At 43.3% G+C, this 20,049-nt stretch overlaps 1 protein-coding gene across 7 annotated transcripts in view; it reads left to right on the forward strand.

The window, feature by feature from the left end:
- Nucleotides 1–20,049, forward strand: part of STXBP6 (syntaxin binding protein 6) — a 171,610-nt gene that overhangs the window by 35,825 nt on the left and 115,736 nt on the right. For 5 of the 7 annotated variants that reach the window (XM_053283711.1, XM_053283706.1, XM_053283704.1 and 2 more), the window contains exon 2: nucleotides 19,121–19,305. In XM_053283711.1, coding sequence (XP_053139686.1) covers nucleotides 19,152–19,305 — 154 coding nt within the window. In that variant the 5' untranslated portion in view covers nucleotides 19,121–19,151. Of the gene's footprint in view, nucleotides 1–18,965; nucleotides 18,986–19,120; nucleotides 19,306–20,049 lie in introns of those variants that run through there. The other 2 variants (XM_053283708.1, XM_053283710.1) reach the window with 2 other exon arrangements.

A 20,049-nucleotide genomic window follows, 5' to 3' on the forward strand; every position in this document is an offset into this window, starting at 1 on the left:
TCTCTCTCTCTCTCTCTCTCTCTCTCTCTCTCTCTCTCTCTCTCTCTTGTGAAGGGAATAGCAGGGAAGCAGGGGGGTGGGGATAGGTAGACTGTCTTGCCCCTTCCTAATGAGTTTCCTTGAGGATGCCTCTGTGCAGTGAGGGAAAAGTATATGCACATTCCCACGCCATGATGTAATTCTTTTACTCCTTCATGTTTGGCTCCTTGCCATTCTTAAAAAGCCTGACATGAGCTTCCTATCTCTGTTTCATATACTCAGGGGGTTGGTGGGAAGCCAAGTGTAATTCCAGAGTCCTGAATCTTTAGTAGAAGCATGCATAGCAATACTGCAAAAGGTACTTTAGAGTCTTTTACTCTTTGCAGGTTTAATCGCTAATGCAGGAAATGGGCCTCAGTGAATATAGTAAACAATTGTTCTTTTCTCTATCCACCATCTTTTAAATATTTGAATGCTTCATAATGTATTACCCAAGTTGTTCATTCTTAGGCTTATAGATCTATTTCCTGCAGTCTTTATTCATTTGGCCTGTCATCCTCCTAGCTTTACCCATAATAACTTTCTTCTAATACTGAATTATGTGGGATAAAACTTGTGTGAACTGTGTGTACCTCTTGATTTGGCCATGAAGCATTGCTACCCACAGATAAGATAATGACATCTGCATATCTCAGAGAGAACTCTCCCAAGAAAGCCTAGTCAAAGTCAAAGAGCCTCAGATGATTGGTGGTGTCAGTTGTGTGGAGGTAAAATGTTCCTCCCTTCCTAAATGGAAGGGAGGAAATTGGCCTATTCAAGCCCTTAAAAGCTTACTATATTCTGAAAATGGAGAGTTATGGTTGATGAGGATGCCCACCATGAGGTGTTGTTTTTTTAAACCCTCTTTCTATGCCATAATGGGAGTTCAGAAGGGGGAAGGAAAAAGGTAGTAGTGTGTCCTTTCCCCCTTCTCTTTTAAACCCCCTCTCTCAAGAGGAGATCTTCTTTCATAGGCTTCTATTCCGTATTCTTTAGGTTCAATGAAATACTAATACCTGGACAACTTGTTGCAAGGTGTGAATAAAAATTACTGAGCAAAGAGGAAATGGCACCTTGCACAGCAGCTATAATCTGGAGATTGCCTGAGAGAACAGCTGGACTCTCTGGTTAATAATCTGCAGTAGAGTTGTATTGTGCAAGGATAGGAAGATCTTGCCACTCAACATTGAAAGGACCATGACAAATCCTCCCACTTTTATGGACGTTCCTTGGAGCTTTGTACATGTTTCATAATACAAATCACATTTCACTCAGTGTGAACATAAAGGGATTGTGGTTCTATTCTGTAGCCATAGTCTGAGTGGCTTATGATATCTGAGGGGGGGAAATTGTAGGCAGCTTACATAAAGTAGAATAGAAGGGATCTTACAGGCTAGAAAATCTAGTCTCCTGTGAGAATAGAATAACTCTGCTTTATACTAAGGATGGAACTTTCTAGTTCATTGGCCACTTTTTCGGCCACTTACATGTTTAACAATTTTCTCTTGAGCTTAGTTAACTGAAAATCTGGTATTTATTGTAGTGTGTATCTTGTTCTTACTATATCAACTGAGGAGGTCCATCTCCAGTTACCACCGGTTCATTTGGTGGCAACTCAGAGGCGGGCCTTCTCTGTAGCTGCTCCCAGGCTGTGGAATGCACTCCCAGCAGAAATTTGCAATCTTAATTCCTTACTGACCTTCAAGAGAGCTCTTAAAACCCATCTGTTTGGCCTGGCCTTTTAGGGTTTTTAATTAGTTTTAATTGTTTTAATGCTAACCTGGTTTTCAGGGTTTTAATTGTTCTGATAGTTTATTTGATTTTAAAGATGTTTTAATTGTTATAATTATGTTTGTTTTAATTGTTATTGGTTTTAATGGTTTCTGTTTTAATTGTAAACCGCCCTGAGCCATTTCGGAAGGGCGGTATAAAAATAGAATGAATGAATGAATGAATAAATAATAAGCCATCTTGTAGATCTGCCAGACCAGATGAACCAATATAGTGTAGTGATTAGAATATTGGACTAGGATCAGGGAGACCCAAGTTCAAGTCTCTGCTCAGCCATGAAGCTCCCTGCACCTTTGTATACTTCCAGTCGCTTGCTCAGGTTGTGAAAATAAAATGGATGGGAAGAATCCTATATCCCTTGGAGGAAAGGTAGGATATAAATGTAATAAATAAAAAGCAGCATATATATTTGGTCAGTAAATAAATTAAGACTTATCTAACAGATGCATATTTTTATTTTATTTATTTTTACATTTATATTCCATTCTTCCTTCGTGGAGCTCAGAGTAGTGTACCTGGTTATTTTTTTTATCCTCACAACAACCCTGTGAGGTAGGTTAGACTGAGAGACACATGAATGGCCCAGAATGAGTTTCATGGTTGAGTGGGGATTTGAACTTAGGTCTTCTTGGTCCTAGTCCAACACTAACCACTAAGATATTTATTTTATTTTGTTTTATTTATTTATTTAACATTTTATATCCCATCTTCCTCCAAGGAGTCCAGAGTGGTGTACTACATTCTTAAGTTTCTCCTCACAACAACCCTGTGAAGTAGGTTAGGCTGAGAGAAAAGTTAAGATATGCTGGTTTAGTGTTGTGTTAAGGATAAAAGAGGAGAGATTAATAGAATTCCCTTGGGGAGCTTGTTGTATTGCCTAACTGCTGTAAATTAGCAAGTTTTTCCTAATATGCAGCCTACATATTTTGCATCAAATTGAACGCTTTGTTTCTTGCCCTTCCCTCTGAAGTCCTGGTGGTAAACACAGTTTCTGACCTTATGGGTCATTTCAGTATGGAAATAAAACTTTGAGTACCATCAAAACTGTGTTATTTACTGAGTAAATATATACCCAATAGAGAGCTGCAGCCCATCACAACTCTCTGAAATACATAGAGAATCATTCTTGTCTGAAATCCCATATATTTGTCTAATTCATCCCTAAAATATATTGCCTAAAAATGTAATGTATGAAGTCTCTCCATGAAAGCTGTTTGTTCTGTTAACCAGATAAATGAAGCAGAAACTTTATGAATCTGACGGAACTGTTGCATGTTTACCCAATATGTTGCCAATGTACTCCTGATGAAACCTTTCCCAAGCGTTTAGTGGTTAATTCTACACAATGGACAGCATAATTTCTGTTGAATTTCCTGTTTTAGTTGAAGGTTTCAAATAGGGTACTAGGGGACTATAGAGTTACTCACATTGTGTTAATCTCTTTTCCTGAAGATTTATGTTGTTGTTGTTGCAAGAATAGTGCTGCAATAATGTTGCAAGACTGTACAAAGTGTTTCACATGCTGTCATATTTTCAAGAAAGGCCATTACTGCCCAATCAAAAGTTGCTTTGAACTTTTACAGTTCTTCACTTACATACCTGCAACTTCAGACGTTCTCTCTGCTGTTCTTTTGGAAGAAACCTACTTGTCCTCTGTCCTAGAAAAATGTAATTATCTTGACTATTTGTGACAATTTTGCATGTGAATTAGATGTCTAATGTGCTGACTAAATGGAGACTTTTCCAGGTATTTGCTGATTAGCATGTGGTCCAAAATGCATAATGTGCTGAAGGAAAAGGAGATGAATTTATAGTTCTTCACTATGCCATTCGCTTTGTTTATGCATCTAGCCTGTAATATTTCAAAAAAAGGTTTAGTAGATGAATAAGGTGTTCAGTTGCATTTAAAATGTTAAGTTACTTTAGGCCTTTAAATCCTGCCATAATTATTAAAATGTTTTTATGGCACATTCAGGTCTGCCTATTCAAGAGAAAATATATATTCCAAATGAAATATTTAGAGATTGACCTGTGATGCAAAACATTAGGACAATGTTGCAGAGACAGAAGACACTGCTTGAAGCAGGGCTTGACAAAGGACAGGTGCCAGGGAGCTAGAATACCTAGAAATTTAACCATGATACCTAGATTAGGATATTCAGAGGCAGAGGTTTTTAACTAAGTCTTTATTTACCCCAGGCAGCTCTGTTTCTGTTTCAAGTACAGCCACTCCCCATATTACAAACATCCACACTTTACCTTACCTCCTGAGCTGGACTTACTCAGAGTTCATTACCTGCTCTAATCCACCACATGCTATATGTTATTCTACAGCACCATAGCACTAAATGTAAAGCAGAGGAATGCTTCAGTTGATTCCATCTGTGTATAGCCCTCTTGACACATTATGTTTAACACTCGTACTATAAGAGTACAGTTCATGTCATGCTGAACTTAGGTATAGCAACAAACTTCCTACTTCTGCTGTGTATTTGAGGGGGCCTATATCAGGTTTACTTTTTAAATGAACACAGGTATGGGATACAGTCTCACAAAATATGTACAGATTTCTGTACACTTGTCCAGCATAATGTCTGAACAAGGCTATGGATATTTTTCAAGAAAAAAGCTCTATACAGGGCTGGTTTGTCCACTGGCACACACAATGACTTTAGGGGTCTGCTGAGAGCGCATCCACCCTTGTGCCACTGGCAAACATCCCAACATGCTCTTGGTGCATCCTTTCATTGTGTGAGAGGGGTGTTAATCTGAATCCACTCCTCTACCTGTGTTTCAAAACCCTGCTTAAGCTAGAAGGTTATTATGTACTCTGTTAGCCTTTGTTTTTTAACCCTGCTACTCCCCCCCCCCCCCCACACACACACACTTTCCCTATCCCACTGGTCTCTCTCCCTAAAGCCCCTTTCTTCCTTCCATTTCAGTTCTGGCTTTGTTTATGTGCTCTTTCCCTCCCCTCTCCAATTTAGGAGGAATGTCTAATCCTCCTTGCAGAGATAACAGCACACAGTGCTTTAACTCTTTCAGCAGTTCACACATGGAGGGCCAGTCTAGTTTTAAGTGTAGGAGCAGGTCAATTGGAGCAGCACACAGAAGGGGTATTTAACCCTTTTCTTGCTACACTGTGATCCCAACAAAAATCATGCCCTGGAAGTTGCTGCTGTTCTCCGGAGGCATGCTTCCTTTGGTACCCCTGTGGCTATTAGCAACTTGGCGGGGTGCAGTTTTCATCAGGGTTGTGTCACAATAGGAAAGGGTTAAATACGCCTGAGGAAATAGGAATATAGGAAACTGCATTATGCCAAGTCAGTCAACTGGCCCATCTGTCTTAGTATTGTCTATGCTGGCTGGAAGCAGCTCTCCAAGGTTTCAGGGAGGAGTCTTTCCCAGCCCTACCTAGAGATACCAGTGATTGAACTTAAGACCTTCTGCTTGTAAAGCAAATGCTCTACCACTGACCTACAGCCTCATTTCCAGATTTCAATTTGCCTAAATTTGTGAATCCCTAGTGAATGGCATAGTTTCTACTGTATGTGTATAATTGTGTATGTGTAAGTTTTCCTCCAGACCGGTTAACTTCTAGTTAGAAAAAGAAAAAATCTCAGATGCAGGTGGGTCATACAGGTTTGTTGGCTGATAGCAGTAAAATAGACTGGAATTCCTAATTCAGGAAGAGGAGGAACAGTACAGGTATAGTAACACAATGATTTGCCCCTTCCCCCCCATTATAAACTGGCTTGGTGGGGCAGGATTTAATGTTCCTGTCAACCAAAGAGGTGGGAAGAGCTACAAATACCAGTTTTTGGAATTCGCTTGAGGGGCCCCAGTCTTATGTTGTGTGAGCCTGGTGCACCTTATTGTTTCATCTGCAAAAGGGAAACAAAACAATAATACCCTTTTGTATAGTTGTCTAAGTAAATTGAAACTGCTGAGAAGCAAAAGGCCCTCTCACTTGTCAGCTGCACACTTGAGATCATTCAACACAAATTAATTTCCTTTTAATGCCCTTTTATCAGTTTTTCATACTCTGGTAGGATAATTATGAAGTTTAAAAGGGTGGATACCCCCCTCCCTTCCAATGTTTGCTTATGAGTGAAGGGCAGGCATCTATGAATCAACTTTCCAGCTCACCAGTGTTGAGTGCCCCCAGCCCTCTGACGAGCAGGACACCCAGCACCATACAGATATTACCAGATATCTCACCTCCATGACTTATTTTGAAAAGGTAAGAAACAGTAGGAATCCTTTCTGATCAATAGGAGAGGGCTCCTGCTGTTTCTTACCATCTCAGTATCCCAGTGCAAGTGACGGAAGACCTGCTTCTCTCCTAAGTAACCTGTGTGCTAGAGGGAAGAAACAGCATTGGTGGCAACCACAAATAATGTCTGGCTAGTGAGCTAAGTCTAAATTTGTGTATCCCTGGTAAAGGGCACAGTTTCTACAACATGTGTGTAAGTTTCCCCCAGACCCACCTGTTCTAGTTAGAAAAAGAAGTAATACAATTGGCTGGTACGCCTCAGTACTATATGCACAAATTCATATGAGGATAAATATGAAAAGAAACGAAGATAGGAAGCTAGTACAGTGGGGAAATAACTTGGCTAGCAAGCCAGAGGTTGCTGGTTCGAATCATTGCTGTTATGTTTCCCAGACTATGGGAAACACCTATATTGGGCAGCTGAAAGGCATCATCTCATACTTCATGGGAGATGGCAATGGTAAACACCTCCTGTATTCTACCAAAGACAACCACATGGCTCTGTGGTCGCCAGGAGTCGACACCAATTCGATGACACACTTTACCTTTACAGAAGCGACCAAGGTTTTTGAAGTAGCAGTGATGCAGTAATGAAGACCAATAAAAAATATAGGCAGGAAAACTCCTTCAATTCAAGCATAGATCTGTGACATAGTCTGGATACTTCTGACTCCTGGCAAGGCTGCTTATAGATCAGTAACCAGTTGACAACATAGTTAGAAATCTGTGTCTGTAAGCGTTGATTATATTTTATTGCATTTAAAAATGTATAGGCTGCTCTTTGGCAAAAAGCCCCCAAAGCAACAAACAATTGGATATTGAAAATACAGAAAAATAAAAGGATCATAAAAAGAAAAGCATAACACAGATGATAGAGCTGGTTAAAAACCATCATTCAGAGACCCAACTTAATACAGATTAAACCAAAGGCAGACAGCTAGATGGGAGGAAATCCCAAAGTTTGGGTGCTATAATTGAGAAGTCTTGGTCCCATGTGCCCACTAACCACATTTCAAACAGAGAAACCGTGCTTGTAGAGCAGATGAAGCTTGTGGAGATCCTCAGCTGATCTTAAGGTCTAGCAAGGATTATGTAGTCCTTTAACCCCTGTTAGCAACTGCTATTAACTGGGCAAAGAGGCACCTTTTAAAAGTGCTGGTTTTCATACGTTTAGCAGGGGAGGAGCATCTGTTCCCATTCAACCCTGCAATGTCTCTCTAATGAGTGCTTGTCGGTGCTTTTCTTGTGTTTCTTTTTAGAAGCTGTTCTGTAACAGGGAACTATATTCTTACTATTTTTTGCTATGTAAACCTTTTTGAAAACTTTTTTTGGTTGAGAGTCGGTATATAGATATTAATAACAATACTAATTTCTAATTTGGCCCTTAGAATTAGCCTTTCAGAAAGATTATCCCCTGCTTCTATCCACAAAACTAAACTGTTCTTTAAATCCAAAATCAGTTTGAGAAAGAGGAAAGCCATCTCTGAGATGCTAGATTTTTGTGGCTAGATTTCTATTTTTTTAGGGTGTCTGTCCACTCTGAATGGAAGTATTGGTGTGTTCTAATGCATAATTTGAAATTTAATGCAGAAGAACTTTGAATATTGTAGGGGTAGCATTCCGGGAAAGTTTACGATATACAGATACTAAACATTAAAACCACGATATACAGATACTAAACCTAACCTGAAAAATGGGGCTAGGTTCTTGAGATGCAGCACCCAGGATGCCCTAGAGGGGTTTAAAGATTAAATATCAAACCTGCATGCCAGCTAAGAAGCAGGATGAGTTTGGATATTTGACATTTAAACTTCTGAAGCAGCTCAAGCACCTACTGAAGAATAATACAGGCTGCTCTGGGAAGTTTAAAATTTAAATATCCCATATCCTGCTGCTTCACAGCAGAGGCATGGGGTTGGATATTTAAACTTTAAATCCTCTGGAACAACCTGCACACCGCATCTCAGATGGCATGGAGGCTGCTCCAGGTATACTGGGGTAGTTAAACGGGCCTAAGTGGAAAAACACATGGAAAAACTACCTGTGGTACCCTTCCCCACCCTAATAACTCATGAATCGCATTTGTGAATGTGTAAAAGGATAAGTGCAAGTTGTAGATTGAGTTAGAGCTAGCTAATAGATTAACACAACAGCAGAGAAAGACATGCTAGTGACTTGCATTGCAGCTTTTCTCTCTTCTGCTGTTTTGAATGATGTGGAATTTGAAGACTTCTCTTGCAATGAAACCTGGGAGCTCTTCTGGAGGCTACCTGGGTCCTGCAGATCTGGCCATAAGCAAGATCTGTAATACGTAATGCGGAAAAAGTAGGGGAAATGACACAAGTCATTAAGGTATCTTTCCCACAGATAGTTAAATCATGTGATTTACAGGGTGGCTACAGGTTAAGAATGCATAAAAATGGACATTCTGTATAGTCATCACATTCCAGAAATGTTTACTTTTCATACATTCAAGTTATTCTAAATTTTAAATTATTCCTGAGTAGTTCTATTGAGCAACTTGATCTGGAGGGGTGTGTGTGTGTGTGTATCTCCTGCTCTTCCTCCAAGGATCCCAGATTGGTGTACATGCTTATGTTTATCCTCACAACCACTCTCTGGGTTAGGTTAGGCAGAGAGATACGTGACTGGCATTTCTTGCATCAACCTGTGTTGCCATCCATGAATCTGAAAATGTGTTTAAATTTCTTCATTGTTCAGTGGCAGCATTTGTGTGTCAGGATGATGACATCCATGCCTGAGTTTGCCTTAAAACCATTTCATATTGTTTTCATAACCTACATACTTGACTACTGCAACGCACTCTGTGTGGGGCTGCTTTTGTTGTGTATTCTGGAAACGGCAGTTGGTACCAAATGCAGCAGCCAGGTTGGTCACTGGGTCATTTCAGGTCATATTACTCCTATATTGAAAAAACTACAGTGGCTACCAATAAGTAGAACTACCAATAAGTTTCCAGGCAAAATACAGGGTGCTGGTTATAACCTATAAAGCCCTAAACAGCTTAGACCCTGGGTATTTAAGAGAACACCTTCTTCACTATGAGCCCCATTGCTCATTGAGGTCATCCAGAGAGGTTCATCTGCAGTTGCCACCAGCTCGTCTGATTGCTACACAGGGACAGTCCTTCTCTGTTGCCTCCCTGAGACTCTGGAATGTTCTCACTGCTGAAATAATAATAATAAAACGTAATTGTTTAGCCACCCCATAACAAATTGTTCTCTGGGTGACTCACAATACAGCATTTTAAACATAAAATAAAAACACACCATACATTAAAAGAGACCAAAAGGGGGAAAATACAATACACTACCAATCAATTTTAAAACTCTTATAAAATCAGTTTAAAAATCAAATTTAAAAATCGTAATTTAAATTTTAAAGGCCTGAATGAATAAAAACAACGTCCTCACCATCTCTGACAACTTTTAAGAAGTCTTTAAAGGCACATTTTTTCACCCAAGCTTTTTAACTAGATTTGTGGCTTTAAATCATTTTAAGTTTTTATTGTCTGTTTTAATTTGTCTTATGTTGTTGTCAGCCACCCTAAATATTGCACAAAAATCTCATTCATTGTCATATCAGTCACTAAGCCCAATGAAACTTTTTGGTTGCATTTTGAACATAAATGCACCCCAGCGTATTTCTGAGGCTTAGGTCTCAAGAATGAACTTTCTTTTTTAGCCATTTTGAAGTATGTATTATGGAGTTAGAAAAAAAAAATTATTTTGCCTGAGCATCTATCACAAAAGGCTGGTAAAGATCAGTAGCTAAATAATCAGTTAAAAATAAATTGTAAAGATCACATTGATGTTGATGGCAGCAGATGCTTGTGACAGAGTTTTGAAACAGCTGTATTTCAAGAAGCTGTCATTTACTGGAACACTTAGGGTGCCTGTTTGTTCACTTGCCACAGTGGTTTTTTGTTTTTGTTTTTGCATAGAACTCAGTGTTACATGAAGAAAACCACGTCTGAAATGCATGCACCTGGTTTTGGGGGTGAATATGCCAAGATATTACAAAACAGTTGACAGATGAATGTAGCAGAAGGAATAGACTAGTCCTCTCTTAGCAGATGGAAGTATAGCTTTCCATCTTGTATGAAAGTTTGATTGTCATTGAACAATAACCAAAGCCAATGCAGATGGGATTTGCTGCTCTTAATGGGAAGGCTTTGCCGGTTGACATTTCCCCTCCAGTAATTACATCATTCTGCAGTTTGGGTGGCACTACAGCAAGCCCATTTTGGGCAAGAGCTCAATAATTTAACATGGACGTGACCAGACAGTAGTGAAACATTTTTCCTCCCTTCCCACCATATACACTGTTGTGTGAGGAACTAGGTTCATGAAAGAGTAACTAGATAATCTTTTTATGAGAGATTATGCCACTGGTCCTAGCATAAAAGATGTGGGCTTTTTAGAAATCTGTAACTGGAAAAGTTGGTTAAATTCTTCCTAAAGTGCAGCTGATACTAATTAATGCTTGTCCTTAGAGCTAAACAAGGATACTAAGACAAAACACACATTATGTAGAATTTAATGACTGAAACACAAGCTTTTTTTCTTCAAAATGTGGCCACAGGGGAGCTTGATCTAGATTGGGGCCATGGCATGATGGTTTAAACCCTAAACTATTTTCCGCAGTGATCTGATTTTATCCACAATGATGGGTTGTGTTCCTAGATCATGCCCCAGGAAGACAGGAAATGTAGTTAAATTTTGCAGACAGTATCCAGTAGGATGGTAGGCGGAACTCCCCCTAGACTCCAGTTCCGTCCCTGTCTTGCCCCAGGCAGCACGCTTATCAGAATACTTCTGCAATTCCTTTTTATCAGGCTTGTCCTTCTGCCCTTTTTTATTTTTCAATTGAGCAAAGGTGGGAAGGGAGTCTTTAATCTGAGTTGGCAAAATTTAAAGATTGTTTCATTTACTAATTAGACAATTGGATGTTAATTTTACTTTCATTTTCGCTGCTTTGTTTGGTGGACGCTCCACTTCCCTCCCCTTTCCTCCATGAATCCCGCTGATGCAGGGGAACTCTTGGGCTCCTCTCTCTCGGAGGGTATCCTTTCAGAGACCAATAGAGGGGCCCCCAAATTGAAAGCCCGCAAAATGCTGGCTCATGGCTCTAAGCAGACCCTTTCTCCGCTAGCTGCCGATCAGCTGAGCATTCCAGCTGACTCCCCAGGTCCGTTGGCCACTCCTTCCTCATCTCTCCCTGAGCTGACCAGTAAGAAGGCAGCAAAAAAGACCCAGCACAGCGATTCTGAGGGTGGCAAGGCTTTAAAGAAATATAAAAACGCCGCCGAAAAGCACAAGCGCCACAAACGAAAAGCTAAGGCTCCCGTGGCACACTTCAGTGAACGCTTGCTGCTGCAAGCAGTTTGTCAGCAGCGCCTGCCCAGGAGACTTACCCAGGCGATCATCCAAACACAGGGAGGCTCTACAGACATGACTATCAGGACGGATGACTTATGCATGCCCGCGATGAGTGGCATTACAAACCTTGTGGGGGAGGGGGAACCCGGCTCGCCGGCTAATCCCACCCCCCCCCCCGTATCCCAGTCTACTGCCTCCATCGCCACCAGCCCAAGTTCGGCGCCTACTGGAGCTGCTAACGTGAGTAACCCCCTCTCTTCTCTTCCAGAGGGGCATTTTAAGCAACCAGCTCCTGAGTTCGAGGCCTGGCTTAGGTCCTTCATTAGATCAGAGATGGGGGCTGGGCAACCTGCCCCTTCCAGACCTATTTTACGCACCAGTAAGCCAACTTTTCTCTCGTCATCTCCAAGCTCCAGCCCCACGGGGGGGTTATCCCACCCAGTGAGAAAGGCCTTTTCCTCCCTAGACCTCCCAGATCACGCAAAACCAAAAGCCCTGTAGAGCCACTGCCACTATCATCCTCCTCGGATGAAGGGCATATTTCACCACCTACCAAAAAGAAACGGCCGCCTTCTGCCCCCCAGGAGCCCGCTTTTCCTCCTACTGTTCCCTCCTCAGCTCCCTTATCCCCCATCCTTCCCCCTCCCACTCAGATGATTTCTCCTGATCTTTGTCCACAGAGGACAGGGAACTGTCTCATGAGAATGAACAACCTAGCCAGGTCAGCTCTGTTAGACTTTTTCAGCAGTCTGACTTTGAGGTGCTTTTAGCCACAGTGTGCAGAATCATTAAAGATACCTCCTCAGAGGCTACCCCCCCTACCCTTCCTTCCCTCGACCAAGCGGTCTTTCCCTCTACTTCCTCCTCTTCCTCGTCTATTCCCTTCCCTCCACTGTTCAGGGATACTATGGTGGCAGAATGGAAGGCTCCTTTTGCATCCAGACCAGTTATATCATGTCCTAAGAAATTGTACAACCTTCCTGGTGGTGTCATGTCTCTCCTGTAGTAGATGCCCCAGTGGCTCAACTGGTCTCGGAAAGCTGATGAACAAAGACGGAGACAAACAATTGAAGATTCCGGAAGATTAAAAATGTGATTTCCTCCTGAGAAAGGTTCATGATGGTGCAACTACTGTCATCAGGGTGGCTTCGGCCAACTCCATTTTTTCCAGGGCAGCTCTCCTCTTGGCAAAACAACTAATTCAATTTGTGCCCCCAGAGAATAAGGAACTTAGATTGGGCATCAATAAACTAGCCAAGGCAGCCGCCTTTGCAGCTGATTCCAGTCTCGACTGCATTCAGCACATCTAGGTCCCTAGCGGCGGGGGTAGCAGTTAGATGGTGCCTATGGCTAAAAAACTAGAAAGTTGACCATAAGTCCAAGCTTAACTTGGCAATGTCTCCCTTTTTGGGAGCCATACTGTTTGGGGAATCTCTGGACCAAGTCCTTGTGGAAACCAGGGATAAAAAGAATGTGATGCCTACCCCTCGCAAGGATTTTCCTTGCTCTGGTCATTCTAACCAACAATATTTTTGTCCCTATAGGTCCGCCTTCCGCACCTACTATAACCCTTCTGGGGACCACCGCCATCTCAATTCCTCCTACAGAGGGAACTGGCGGCAACAGGGACAGCAGCGTTTCAGAGGGAACAACAGGTTCCAGCCCAACAGTCAGCCTACAGGAACAAGCTTCCAGCAAAACCGGAAACAATGACTCCTTGCCCGTTGGAGGCCGGCTCTGTTTTTTCTCCCTTACATGGGGCAGCTCTTCCTCTGACGCCTGGGTTCTAAACACCATATCAAGTGGCCTATGGTTAGAATTTTCTGTTCTCCCACCCGATTTCTTCACTCCCACCCCTGCCTCCAAGAATCCAGAGAAGAGGATGCGGATGTCTCAGGCTCTGAGTCACCCACTCCAGATCCGCACTATCAAGCCAGTTCCCTCAGATGAACACTCTCAGGGTGTCTATTCCCTCCTTTTCCTGGTACCGAAAAAGGATGGATCATGGAGGGCCGTTCTTGACCTCAAGTGCCTAAATCGGTTCATAAAAAGCATCACTTCCAGATGGAATTCCTCCATACCATCAAGGAGGCGGTTTGCAAGGGAGAATTCCTGACATCGATAGATCTCTCTGAGGCATACCTTCATGTCCCCATCTTCCCCCTTCATCGCAGGTTCCTCTGATTCCAGGTACACGGCAAGCATTTCCAGTACACTGCCATGCCCTTCGGCCTATCCTCGGCCCCCAGAACCTTCACCAAGGTGATGGTGGCTCTAGCGGCCAGAATGCTAGAGGAAGCTCTCCATGTCCACCCTTATTTGGACGATCTGCTTGTAAGATCGCCCTCCCTGCTTCAGGCTCACAATGACATCCGGAGGACCTTGTTTCTTCTGGACCAGCACGGGTTCGTGGTCAACCTCAGAAAAAGTCACCTGTTCCCGACCCAGACCCTTCAACATCTAGGGGTGATGTTCGACACCGCCAAGGGGATCATTTCCCACTCCCCGGAACGCATCTCAAAGATTGCAGGTCTCTACTGCGGTCAGGCCTCTACTGCGCCATCCTCAGATGAACCTCCATCTCCTTGCGCAACTCATGGGCTCCATGGTGTCCTGCATAGAGTGCATTCTGTGGGCCCGCTGGCACTCCCACCCTCTCCAGTGGCTTCTCGGGCCCTTCCAGGAGCTCATTACATCCAAAACACACAGGTCACTTCTCCTCCCTCCCAAGGTCACCCAATCTCTACACTGGTGGATTTCCCCATCCATTCATCGGGGACTGCCATTGACCACCCCCCCCCCCCCCAAAACAGGATCACGATCACAACCGATGTGAGCCTCTCCGGCTGGGGAGCCCATTTTGGTCACCACCTGGCTTAGGACTCCTGATTAATCTTCAAAGAGCATCAACCTCCTAGAATTGCGAGCCATTTGCTTAGCACTTTTGGCCTTCTTGCCGCTGATCTGGGACCATCATGTGCTGATCAGGACGGACAACGTGGCAGCAAAAGCCTACGTCGCGAATCAAGGTGGCACAAGGTCCAAATCCATGATGAAGGAAGCCTCCCTATTATTCAACCTGGCTCAAACACACCTTGCCTCCATCACGGCTGAGCATCTGAGCGGTGCGACGAACCTCACAGTGGACTGGCTCAGTCGACAGACCATAGATGCGAGGGAGTGGTCTCTAAACCTGGAAGTGTTCCAGAGAGTCACAGAAGGGTTGCCGGTGGTGGACCTCTTCGCCTCCCAGAAAAACCACAAGCTCCCGTGGTTCTTCTCCAGGTTCTGCTCCCGCTCGGCCGAGAGTACGGATGCCCTCACAGCAATCTGGCTGCAGGGCCTCCTTTACACATTCCCTCCGACCATAATTCCCAAGGTGATCCAAAAGTTGATACTCGAGAGATCAGAAGTGATCCTGATCGCACCAAGATGGCCCAGGTACCCGTAGTTCGCAGATCTGATGTCACTATCAATATGGGATCCCTGGCCTCTTCCTCTTTGGAGAGATCTTCTCAGCCAGGGCCCCATCCTACATCCAGACCCAGAATGGCTTCAGCTTCATGCATGGAGATTGAGCGCTCCAGACTAGCAGTAGCGGGTTACTCCTCAGCTGTCCAGGACAGCATTCTTGCCTCAAGACATCCTTCCACCAGTCGCATTTACCAAACTACTTGGGCGGCTTTTTCCAGATGGGCTCGTGGGAATATTGGAGGTCCTTTCTTTTCTTCAGGAAGGCTTGTCCTTGGGTCTGCATCCTAATACCTTGTAGGCAGGTTTCAGCCCTGGCAACCGTGCTTCCTCTAAACTCACGGGGCACCGCTCTACTGCACCTTCACCTCTCCCGCTTCTTTAGGGGAGCTAACAACTTGGCTCCTCCTCCAGTCCACAGGTTCCCTTCCTGGGACCTAAACAAGGTGCTTAATGCCCTTATGCGTGCTCCATTAGAACCTCTTAACTCTACCCCCCTCAAGATCCTTTCTTATAAGGTGCTCTTCTTGGTCGCCATAACTTCAGCCAGGCGAGTGTCCGAACTAGCAGCTCTGTCAGCCCACAAAGATCTTTGCACTTTCTCGGACGATGCGGTCATCCTTCATCTCAACCCGACCTTCATTCCACAAATTAACACCACCTTTCACAGATGCCAAGAAGTGGTCCTTCCCTCTTTCTATCCTAAGCCTACACACTCTAAGGAAAAAATCTGGCACACCCTCGATGTGCGCAGGGCCATCAAGATTTACCTCAAACACACCAGTTCTCACCGTAAGATGGATGCCCTCTTCGTTTCCTTCCATCCCAAGTCTCTAGGCCTTAAGGCCTCCAAACTAACTCTGGCCAAATGGATTAAAGCAACGATCTGCTTGGCCCTACCAATCCCTGGATCTTCCAGTCCTGGGAGGGATCATGGCTCACTCTACGCGCAGCGCCAGTACTTCAGCTGCTTTTTCAGCTAAGCTCCCCTCCACGTCATATGCAAAACAGCCACCTGGGCATCTATTTCGCCTTTCACTGAGCAATACAAATTATCCTCTTTCCACTCTGAGCAATCCGCCATGGCACGTACCGTATTGCAACGGGTAGTATAGCGTCCGCTACTCCCTCCCTCTTCCATCAGCATCTCTAGCTTGGGCATGTCCCATCATTATGGATAAAATCAGATCACTACAGAAAAAGAAACATTGGTCCTATCTGTGAAGGGTTCTTTTTCGCAGTGTCTGATTTTATCTGGGCCACCCGCAGACAGACTGCAATGACTTTATTTTTCTCCTCCTGCATCGCATAGGGGCGCAGTAGTGGGAGGTGGCGACTCCCGGGGTTTTCAGATGGGCCTTTACCGCTCCTATCGCTTCTGCTATTGATCTCTTTGTTCTTTCCTGTTGTTTTTTTCTTGGATTATCTCCCTTTCCCCCTAAATTCTTTCCAGTAGTGTATACTATTGCATGGCTTGACAGTCGGGAACTAGAGTCTAGGGGGAGCTCCTCCTACCAGATATTGCCTGCAAAATTTAACTACATTTCCTGTCTTCCTGGGGCATGATCTGGGCCTACCATCCTACCAGATATTGCCTGCAAAATTTAACTACATTTCCTGTCTTCCTGGGGCATGATCTGGGCCTACCATCCTACCAGATATTGCCTGCAAAATTTAACTACATTTCCTGTCTTCCTGGGGCATGATCTAGGAACACAACCCATCATTATGGATAAAATCAGACACTGCGAAAAAGAACCCTTCACAGGTAGGACCAATGTTTCTATTCCTCCTTCACATCCACACACTTGTTGTTTCTCCTATTTTGGCGGAAAGTACATGTTCTCTAGGCCTGTGTCCACACAGCCCTCCTGGCGCCATGCAGAGGTGACTCTTCTCATTGGTCTCTTCTGTGCATTACAGTGCTTTTCCCAGTTCTGGTGGAGCTCCTTTAAGAGAAATTGAGCTGTGCCAAGCCCCAGTGATGTCTGGGAAGGTGTGCTTGGTAGTTAGTCTTTCCCAGCACTCTTCCCATGGAGTAGCACAACTCTGTGCAGAAGTGACCAGTAAACAGCCTTCTCTGCTTGTGCCAGGAGGACTGTGCATGGTATTTGTTTCACACAGGCCTAATGTGTTCTCCAGTTGGGCAAAAAGCAGTTTTGCTGGGAAGGGATTCAAGTTGGGGCCGTGGTTAAAAGCTTTGACTGCATAGGTTGCCTGTCTGGGCTTCATAAGAAAGTATAAACTCAAGCTCTTCCCCCTAAAGGAGTAGCTGGGGAAGGTGGGCTGGCTTCTCCCATTTTTTCCAGATTATCAACTGCCAAAGTTAACCATGCTAAACTTCTGTTTGTCAGCTCTTCCACACTTCCGAATCCTGTGCTAAGCACTGTGTGCACTTAGCTTCCTCTTGTCCACACAGCTCCAGTTTCAGCAGGGAATGTGCACACCAAGCCTACTTCTACTTCCCTTGCTATGGGAGATGCTTCTTATTTAATGAGTATTGCTCTAATGCCTCTATTTCACGATCAGCCACACATTAATTTAATGAGTTACATAGATGCCAGATGAAATGTTGTGCCTTTCAGGATGGTTAACAGATGTGCTTGCACTTCAGTTTTCATGCAGTCTTTTGTGAATTCGCTAAATAAATTGTGAACTCTTTGAAGATACTCTGTTCTGTTCTTTCTCTCTCTCATTCTATACTTGAGCTAAATGAAACTTAATGTGAACAGCAACAATAGCTCTGTCAAAATTCACCTCATATTTCACTGAAAGGTAATTTTTTCCTTCATTGTAAGCTAAATAACTATGGTAATTTAGGGACTGGTATTGACATACCAAATAGCGGTCTTGTGACATAATCCGCTGTTTTGTTTAATCCGCTGAGCATGACCACAGCAGAGCTTTTTGTATTACCACTCTTCAGAGATAAACATGTAAATTAGCCCTACCCCAGACAGAATGGATTCCTACTGTTGAAATACTGTTCCTGTGACTTGGAAGTATGATGGTCTGTGTGGCAAAGAACTGAATATCACTTCTGTTTTCCCTTCTTGACACTAGGATGCTTTTCAAATAAAATTTAATCAATTTTTAGCAAACTTGTGCTAGGTATGAGTGTGTGTGCGTGTGCACACGCGCGTGCGGGGGGTAGATCTGTTTTAATGGCTTAGGGTAAGCATAACCATCTGTCACTAAATGCCTCTCATATTTTTCTGTTTTTCCCATTTGCATGCATGTGCCCCCCCCCATTTAAATTTTGGAAATACAATAAATAACAATGGTTAGTGTTTTGTTGACACTTTTGTTTTATCCAAATGTTCGAACTTGCCTCTGAACATGGTTCCAAACCATGGTTTGACATGTGGTTAATCATGATGATTGTCTGTATTAATACAGACAATACTATCCATAGATCTCCAAAATTAAGAGGGAGAACCAAAATTTGGTGATGGGGTAACTCTGTGTGGAAGAGAGCTGGTCTTTGGTAGCAATCATGACTTGTCCCCTAAGCTAACCAGGATCTACCCTGGTTGCATATGAATGGGAGACTTGATATGTGAACACTGTCAGATATTCCCCTTAGGGGATGGAGCCACTCTGAGAAGAGCAGAAGGTTCCAAGTTCCCTCCCTGGCGTCTCCAAGATAAGGCTGAGAGAGAGTCCTCTATTTTTTGTTTTCACAATTGCATCTCTCATTTCCTTTTTGACAGAAATTTTAGGAAGCTAACCGGGTGGGTGGGTGGGTGGATGGGTCAAAGCAGGCAAATAGGTGTTGTGACTTCTCTGTCTGTCTCACTACCTCTGCAGAGTAGCTAGCTGTAGAGCTCATCTGATCTGGGAGGGTAGTCACTGGGTGGTATTTAGTCCCAGCAGGCCAAGCTACAGAATGACTAACTGCTGATGGAACTTGATACGGGAAAGGTTAGATGGCAGTTGGTCCCAACAGGCCAATAGCAGGGGTCTTGCTGCCTCTTCCCATCCTTTTGCTGTCTTATTGGTGATTTAATCTTAGACCAGATAGCAGGTGGTTTTCTGTTCTTATCTTGCATGTGTATTTTTTTTCTTTTTCTGGGGAGGGGTGGAGGGGAAGGAAAGCTAATATGCTATATAAATAAAATTCCTTGGTGAAATTAATGTTTACTATATGACTTCATTTTAGGAATACCAGCCATCTTTATTTCTGATCTACAATGAGTGCCAAATCTGCTATCCACAAAGAGATATTCGCTCCGCATGATGAAAGGATGCTGGGAGCTGTCCAAGTAAAAAGGAGAACGAAGAAAAAGATTCCTTTCCTAGCAACTGGGGGTCAGGGTGAATATTTAACCTACATCTGCTTGTCAGGTAAGATAAATGATTCTGACATCTAGCTGTCCTTTGGGTTTATCTTTTGAAGTTTGATTAACTGATTGGATGTTGACCATTGTCAAAAAAATAAGTGTCCTGAATTTTAATTAAACAAGTAGATAAACAATGATCAGCTGCATCTTCAGTGTTCGTCGGTTTCAGTGCATGAGGTAAATGTGTGGGCAAGTATATCATCTTGTGCTGTCAGTGGTGCATTTCTTCAGAATTTCACCAGTATTTCTAGTGTGTCTGACAGATACTATCAAAATATGAATTCACTTTGCCGTTAATGTCCCAGGGAACAGGATGGAATGGATCATTGTTTCTGTTCAGTTAAAGAGTTTATTTATACAATATCTGTTTCCTGCAGTTCTAAATTATCTTCTGGTGCTTGAAATAAATTTATTGCTCTTTCTAAGAGATTAATAAATGCAGGTCTGCACAACTCAAATGCCCTTGTGGGCTGGAACCATCCACAACTTGACATGCAGGGGCCAAGGTCGATTTTTAGCACATTACTACATTAAAATTAAAAACATCATTAGTTACTTATGGATCTATTCCCCATAGTTTTAACCAAGAAATAGTGGACAGAAAATAGTTTCTGTACCTGCTCAGTCATTGGGGCCCCTTGAGTGCCCCAGAATCGTTCACTGGAAACTGCTGTTAATTCTTATTATCTCTGTCTTGCTTCCTGTTGTATGTAGCCAATTAGGTGTGTGGGAAGCCGTATTAGCAAAG

This window comes from Hemicordylus capensis, chromosome 1 (genome assembly GCF_027244095.1).
Source record: "Hemicordylus capensis ecotype Gifberg chromosome 1, rHemCap1.1.pri, whole genome shotgun sequence".
NCBI lineage: Eukaryota > Metazoa > Chordata > Lepidosauria > Squamata > Cordylidae > Hemicordylus > Hemicordylus capensis.